General features: G+C 54.1%; 2 protein-coding genes across 2 annotated transcripts in view; both read left to right on the forward strand.

Annotated features, from left to right (window-relative positions):
- Nucleotides 1–1244: 1244 nt before the first annotated feature.
- On the forward strand, nucleotides 1245–2082 carry ENH_00079260 (hypothetical protein, conserved; the record flags this gene model as incomplete). The annotated part of the gene is made up of 3 exons (XM_013583187.1): nucleotides 1245–1347; nucleotides 1578–1768; nucleotides 1963–2082. The coding sequence occupies 3 exons, from the start codon at nucleotides 1245–1247 to the stop codon at nucleotides 2080–2082; spliced, it is 414 nt and encodes a 137-aa protein (XP_013438641.1).
- Nucleotides 2083–5922: 3840 nt separating this feature from the next.
- ENH_00079270 (hypothetical protein, conserved) overlaps nucleotides 5923–7593 on the forward strand; it is a gene marked incomplete at both ends in the record, with an annotated part of 2222 nt that continues 551 nt past the window's right edge. The window contains 3 exons of the mRNA XM_013583188.1: nucleotides 5923–6500; nucleotides 7091–7321; nucleotides 7388–7425. Of these exons, the coding sequence (XP_013438642.1) occupies nucleotides 5923–6500; nucleotides 7091–7321; nucleotides 7388–7425 (847 nt within the window). The remainder of the gene's footprint in view (nucleotides 6501–7090; nucleotides 7322–7387; nucleotides 7426–7593) is intronic.

Here is a 7593-nt window from a genome sequence, read left to right on the forward strand (position 1 = left end):
AAATAAAAGTTGAGAAGAAAAATAAAAGAAAGAATTTGTACAGAGGAGTGGAGGGCGCGGGGTGTACGTACACCCCGTGGTCCTCTACAGGGAGGTCTAGGCGAGTAGTAGGGTTTAGGGTTTAAGGGCTTTTATCGTGGGTTCGGGATCAAGGGTTTAGGGTTTAGGGTTTAGGGTTTAGGGTTTAGGGTTTGGACCGTCTCGGGTGTCTGCACAGCTAGTTGCGGTGTACAGACACCACCACCCCCGTAAGCCGGTCTTTTTCCATTTTTATTTCATTTAAATATCTCAAAACAATTTAATTTACTTTTAATTCCATAAAACAACAAAAAAGCCAGACAAAGCCCAGAAATAGACTGAAGAGGGCCCCAGGGGGCCCCTGGGGGCCCCCCGGGGGCCCCTGGGGGCCCCTGGGGGCCCCCAGCCTTAGGCTCGGGGGGCCCCCCTGATGTCTCCTGCAGCAGAAAAGGGAATAATTAATGAATTGAATAAGTTGAATTGTTTCAGAGTCTTATACCACTTGGGGTCTTTATGAGAAGGGTTTAGGTTTTAGGGTTTAGTGTGTAGGTTTAGGGTTTAGGGTTTAGGGTTTAGGGTTTAGGGTTTAGGCCGCCTCGGCTGGCCCCTGCTGCTGCTGCTGCAGCTGCATGCAGCATTTTCCCTTGGGTCCTTCTATGGGGCTTTCTCTGAGGGGCCTCAAGCCTCAATTTAGTGTTCTATCCTACCCCTTGCTGCTGCTGCTGCTGCTGCTGCTGCTGCTGCTGCTGCTGCTGCTGCCTAGCGGCGCTGCTGCAGTTGCAGTGAGCCTGCGTGGCTGCGCGGGGGCCCCCCGTCCTCTGAAACTTGAAGGGGGGCCCCCAAACTCCCTAGGGAGGGGCCCCCCTTGGGGGGCCCCCTGCACCGGGGGCCCCTCCCTAGGGTTCATTTGGGGGGCCCCCAGACCCTGCTGCAAACCTGAGGGGGCCCCCCGGGGGCCCCCCGAGCTCCGCTGTGCCTCCATATCACAGGCACCACTGGGGCCCCCAGGGGGCCCCCAAGGGGGGCCCCCAGAGGGGCCCACAGGGGGGCCCCCAGAGGGGCCCTCAGGGGGGCCCCTCTGGGGGCCCCCAGAGAGGCCCCCAGGGGGGCCCACAGGGGGGCCCCCAGGGGGGCCCCCAGAGGGGCCCACAGGGGGTACCCCAGAGGGGCCCCCAGGGGGGCCCCCAGGGGGGCCCCCGGGGGCCCCCAGCTCCTTTTTGCAGCCTATGGATATTAATTGTCTCCTTAGACGCAAAGAAGAGGCAAAGGCCCTTTTAGAAAGCCGGGGGGCCCCCCAGGAGGCCAAGGAGGCCCTAGAGGCCCTGCCGGGTCGGGCACTAGGGTTTAGGGTTTAGGGTTTAGGGTTTAGGGTTTAGGGGTGGGGGTTTACGGCATAGGGCCTAGGGTCTAGTGTTTAGGGTCTAACGGCCCGTCATTAAAGATTTGTTACACTAATTTAGAGCTTCGGGTTTGGGGTCTCGGCAGAGGGTTTATAGTTCAGGGTTTAGGGTTTAGGGTTTAGGGTTTAGGGTTTAGGTTTTAGGGTTTGGGGTTTGCAGGGTTGGTGGCGCGTCTGCGCCAGGTGTCTAGGGAGCTCAACATGCTGATGCGGAAAAGGAAAGAAGCAGCAAGGACCCAGCAGCAGCAGCAGCAGCAGCAGCAGCAGCAGCAGCAGCAGCAAGAACAGCAGCAGCTGCAGCAGCAGCAGCAGCAGCAGCTGATTTCCTCTGCAGCAGCAAGGAAGGCAGAGGTGGGGCCCCTTGTTCTGGTTGGCTTTTCTTTTTACTGAATTAAAACCTTCTAAATTAATTTAATTATTTTTATTTATTTATTTATTTATTTATTTATTTAAATTAATTAATTAATTTAATTATTTAATTAATTTAATTAATTAATTAAAATAAATAAATAAATGGAGACAGGGCGCAGAGGTGTCTCCTGCAGGCAGCAAACCTTCACTCCCTCAGCCGGCGAGCAGCAGCAGAACGGCAGCAGCTGCAGCAGCAGCTGCAGCAGCAGCTGCTGCTGCTGCCTAACGGCTTAGACCCTAGGGTGCGCCTCTAGCTGCTGCTGCTGTTGCTGCTGCTGCTGCTGCTGCTGCTGCTGCTGCTGGTGCTGCTGCTGTTGCTGCTGTCCTCTTGCTTCTGCACGTTTAGTTGCTGCTGCTGCGGTTGCTGCTGCTGCTGCTGCTCCCGCGGCTGCTGCTGCACCAGCGTTTGCTGCAGCAGCAGCAGCAGCTGCTGCTTCTGCTGCAGCTGCTGGGGTGTATCTACAGGTCGAGCCAGGAGACACTGCAGCAGCAAATAAAGAAATCAGAAGATGGTCTCCTTTCGGGTGTACAGACAGCTTGTCTCCAAAGGGACACTTGGAGATCTTGGCTTCTTTGGGGGCCCTGGGGGCCCCTGGGGCCCCTGGGGGTGCAGCAGCAGCAGCAGCAGCAGCAGCAGCAGCAGCAGCAGCAGTGGGGGGCCGGCGCTGCTGCGTGCTGCAGGGAGCAGCAGCACAGCTGCATGCTGCTTTGTCATGTTTCTTTGAAGCAGCAGCAATTAAAAAGGGCTTCACACCGGTGCTTCCACCGCTGATTGTCAGGTCTGCTGCTGCTGCTGCTGCTGCTGCTGCTGCTGCTGCTGGTTCTGCTGCTGCTGCTGCTGCTGCTGGTTCTGCTGCTGCTGCTGTTGGTAGTGCATCTGCTGCTGCTGCCACTGCTGCTGGCGCTACTTGTATTGTTTCTGCTGTTGCTGCTATTGATGTCCCTCCTGCTGCTGCTGCTTCTAATATTGTTGCTGCTGCTGTTGTGCTGCTGCTGCTGCTGCTGCTGCTGCTGTGCTGCTGCTGCTGCTGCTGCATTTGCTTCAGGCGGTCTGCGCTGGAGTCCACGGGGCAGCTGCCGCGACTAGAAGGAGACACTTTTAAACTCGATAAGAGACACCTCGTGAGGCCCTGAACCCCAAACCCTAAACCCTAAACCCTAAACCCTAACCCCTTTGGTGCTCCCTGGATCTTGCGGCGTGACCTTTAGGGTTTAGGGTTTAGGGTTTAGGGTTTAGGGTTTAGGGTTTGTGCGCAGGCAGCAGGAGAAGAGATGTATATGTCTCCGACCTCAGAGGTGTCTCTCCTGGGGTTGTATAGGTGAGTGCCTTCGTGAGGGTTTAGGGTTTAGGGTTTAGGGTTTAGGGTTTAGGGTTTAGGGTTTAGGGTTTAGGGTTTCTGCCTCAGGGACTGTGTGCTGCACGCAAGCCAACTGCCTCTACGCCTAACGGCTACAACCCCTTGCTTCCGGTGGGGTTATCTGTTGCTGCTGCTGCAGCAGCAGTTGCTGCTGCTGCAGCAACTGCTGCTGCTGCTATTGCTGCTAAAGCTGCAGCAGCAGCAGCTGCTGCTGCTATTCTGTGGCTTTAGCTGCAGCTCCAGATATTGCTGCTTTAACTTTATTTTTTGCTGCTGCCAATAAGTATTAAGCGTTGCATCTGTTGGTTCTGCTGCTGCTGCCTTTGCTGCTGCTGCTGCTGCTGCTGTTGCTGCTGCTGCTGCTGCTGCTGCTGCTGCAGCAACGAAGATGGCAACTACGGGTCTGAGCACCGCGGGCTGTATCGACAGCGCACTTTTTACAAGACGGAAGTTGCTGCTGTCTGTACACCTGAAGAATCGGAGCAGCAGCAGCAGCAGCTGCTGCAGCACGCGGAGCAGCTGCTGCAGTAAGTGTCTCCTTTTGTCTCCTTTTGCTGCTGTTGCCACCCTTAACTAGGGTTTAGGGTTTGACTTCCTTTTCCCCTTCCCTGCCCCAGCCACTTCTGCTGCTGCTGCTGCTGCTGTCTCCGCTGCTGTTGCTGCTGTGCAGTTGCTGCTGCTGCTGCTGCTGCTCCTGCTGCTTCTGCTCTCTTGCTGCTACTACTGCTCCTGCTGCTGCTGCTGCTGCTGCTGCAGGGCGCTGCAGCTGCCTTACAGAGTGGTGCAGCTGTGCGCTGGAGAGACAGCTTTTGCTGCTGCTGTTTGCTTCGACTTGGAGGTGGGGTTTCTGGGGTGTACGTACACCTGAAGTGTCTCCTTTTTGTCCCTTTTGTTTCTCTTTTTTTAACTGCTGCCAGGCCTTGTTTTATATATATTTTGTTTTTATTTCATTCTTTATTTATTTATTTATTTATTTATTTATTTATTTATTTATTTATTTATTTTGTTTTTTTTTAATTTTGTTTTCTTTCTACTCAGGTGTGGATGCCAGGCTTGCAGCGCTTTCTGGAGGTCTCTTCTGTCTCCAACTGCAGAGACTACCAGGTCCCCTGCTGCTGCTGCTGCTGCTGCTGCTGTTGCTGCTGCTGCTGCTGCTGCTGTTGCTGCTGCTGCTGCTGTGGGGCTGCAAGGCGGCTGGCGTGGGCTGAGGTGTACATACACCGCAAGCCGCCATGCGTGCGTCCAGGCCCGCCGCCTAAACCTCCGCTTTAGAGACACTTCAAGACCCCCGCAGCAGCAGCAGCAGCAGCAGCAGCAGCAGCAGCGGCAGCAGCAGCAGCAGCGGCAGCAGCAGCAGCAGGGAAGGAAACGGCCCCAGTACTGCCACACTCTCAACGGGACCGCGCTGGCCGTGGGAAGGGTTTTGGCTGCCCTTGTGGAAAACCACCATGTGAGCTACAAACCCTAAACCCTAAACCCTAAACCCTTGGGGGTAAACCCTAAACCCTTGGGGGTAAACTCCAAACCCTTGGGGGTAAAGCCTAAACCCTTGGGGGTAAACCCTAAACCCTAAACTATCTGTGTTAAAACCCTAGACCCTTGGGGCTAAACCCTAAACCCTTGGAGGTAAACCCTAAATCCCTGGAGGCAAACCCGTAAACCCTAAGCCTTTGGGGATAAAACCTAAACCCTAAACCCTTGGGGGTAAACCCTAAACCCTAGTCACTCATCCCCAGCCGCCGCTTCACTCTCTCTGCAGCCCTCCGCTCTCTTACCCCTACTTCTGTTTATTTGTTATTTTATTATTTATTTATTTATTATTTATTTATTTATTTATTTATTTATTTATTTATTTATTTATTATTTGTTTATTATTTTGTTTATTTTTTGTTTTCAGTGCACTACAGATGAAGGAGAACCTGCTGTCAAGCTGCCGCCTCCTTTGCGGCCCTTCTTTGACGGCAAAACGTACCTCACTAGGGTTTAGGGTTTAGGGTTTAGGGTTTAGGGTTTAGGGTTTGTCGTCAAATTTCGCGCAAGGGACAAAAAACGCAAATAACTTCGAAAATAAAGTTATTTCGTGCTCACAATTTTAAATGAAGTAATTAGAGCAAAAGGCGCTGGGATGTTGAGGTGTCTGTACACCCGAACACACGAAACCCTCGCGCAGGGGTTTAAACCGGCCACAAATGAGTTTAAAAGTTTAAATAATAAAAACAAAACATTTTTAATTTGTAAAAGAATTTAATTTTAGTTTTCTATTCGTTTAAATAAAGCAGTTTCCGACTTCGCGGTGTCGACCGGAGCTGCGGATACACCTGAGCTGCATGCACACCGGCGCTTCTCCGGCGCGCGATCGCGGCAGTAAATCAACTATAAACACTTTTCCGGAATTATTTAATTAATTTAATAGAAATAAATAACTTTTAAAGTCCACTTTCCACTTCAAAAGGCTTCAAAAGGCGCCGAGGGGCCCAAAAAAGTCCGCCGCGAGTCTTCGCGCTGCAGCGCGCGGCGCACACAGCCGAGCTGCGGTGTACGTACACCGCAGACAGGCCCCTCAAAACCCCCGCACATACTTTTCGCAGTTTTGCGCCAATCTGCAGCAGAAACTTCGAAAAAAAAAGAACAAAAAGAACCAAAAGAGCCCCAGGGGCCCCCGAAGTGTCCAGACTGGCTGGCTGGGGTGTACGTACACCTGAATCCAGGCCAAGTCAGCACTTCTTTTTCCCCAAAATGGAAAAAGGCCCTTTGGGCTGTCTCTGCCACCAAGTGGATGCTGTTGACGGCTTAGTGTTCGAGGTAGAGCTGCGCCAGCTGCAGCAGCAGTTCCCCGGGGGGCCCCCTGAGGGGCCCCCCTGGGGGGCCCCCGAGGGGCCCCCGGGGGCCCCCCCAGGGGCCCCGAGAGACCCGGGGGGCCCCCAAGAGCCTTGGGTGTACCCTGGCAATCTGCAGTGTGCACAGGAGTACCCCGGTGACCCTCAGGGGCACTTTGGGGGCCCCCAGGGGTACTGGGGGGCCCCCCAAGGGTACACGGGGGGCCCCCAGGAAGACGTGGGGGGCCCCCAGGGTCACTTATGGGGGCCCCCGGGAGGGTCGGGGGCCCCCCAGGGGTACTGGGGGGGCCCCCAGGGGTACTCGGGGGGCCCCCAGGAAGACTTGGGGGGCCCCCAAGGGTACTGGGGGGGCCCCCAAGGGTACTGGGGGGCCCCCCAGGGCCTCTTGGATGAGCGTTTAGGTGTAGAGACGGCTGGGGGTTGCTGGAAGGAAGAGAAGTTTGTTGTGGGGTGGCAGCAAAAGGTATTTAGTCAAATGTGAGTTTAAAAAAGTCAAAAAGAGACAAAAAGAGACAAAAAGAGACAAAAAAATACAAAAAGGAGACACTTTATTGGGCCCTCTTTGCTTCTGCAGCAGTAAAGAAAAAGAAATTAATTTTAACGAGACAAACAGAGACACAATAGCCCCCAGGCTGCTGCTGCTGCGCAGCAGCAGCAGCAGCAGCAGCAGCAGCAGCAGGCGCTGCAGCTACTGCAGCAGCAAAAGATGCAAAACAAATAACCAATTAGATGTAATGAAGCAGCAAAGAAGCAGAAGTGCAGGAGACACAAACTTAGAAAAAGTATCACAAAAACGAACAGCAACGATGCAGCACCTCGAATTGCTGCTGCTGCTGCTGCTGCTGCTGCTGTTGCTTCTACTGCTGCTGCTGCTGCTGCTACCGCTGCTACTGCTGCTGCTGCTGCTGCTTGTCCTGCTGCTCCCGTTGCTGCTGCAGCTGCTGCTGTACGTCCATCCCAAAAAAATACCGCAAGCACCGTTGCTGCTGCTGCTGCTGCTGCTGCTGCTGCTGCTGCTGCTGCTGCTGCTGCTGCTGCTGCTGCTGCTGCTGCTGCTGCTGCTGCAGGGAGCGGGGGGTGTACATGCAGCCGCTGGACGTGGAGGAGCAGCAAATGTGTCCGCGTTGGGTTTTTTATCAGCAGCAGCTGCTGCAGGAGTTCAAAAGAGACAAAAAGGAGACACTTTTTCCCGGAGACAAAAAACAATCTTCTTTTTACACTTTCACCGACGGAGACATCCGAGAAACCCTCCCCTTTCTCCTCCTCAGGGCCCAGCAAAAGGGCGCCAAACACCCCGCGTAGGCCCTAGGGTTTAGGGTTTAGGGTTTAGGGTTTAGGGTTTAGGGTTTAGGGTTTGGACGCAGGAGGCCTCCTCGAAGCAGCGTTTGCTGCGTCGCTGGCTGTAGGGCCTAGTGTTTAGGGTTTAGGGTTTAGGGTTTAGGGTTTGGGCTTTAACCACGGGGTGCGAGCTTCACGCTGCTGCTGCAGCTTCGCTGGACTTAGATGATACGCTTTAGGGTTTAGCGTTTAGGGTTTAGGGTTTAGGACCTAGAGCACACCTTAGCAAGTT

This window comes from Eimeria necatrix, genomic scaffold (assembly GCF_000499385.1).
Source record: "Eimeria necatrix Houghton genomic scaffold, Enh_scaff847, whole genome shotgun sequence".
NCBI lineage: Eukaryota > Apicomplexa > Conoidasida > Eucoccidiorida > Eimeriidae > Eimeria > Eimeria necatrix.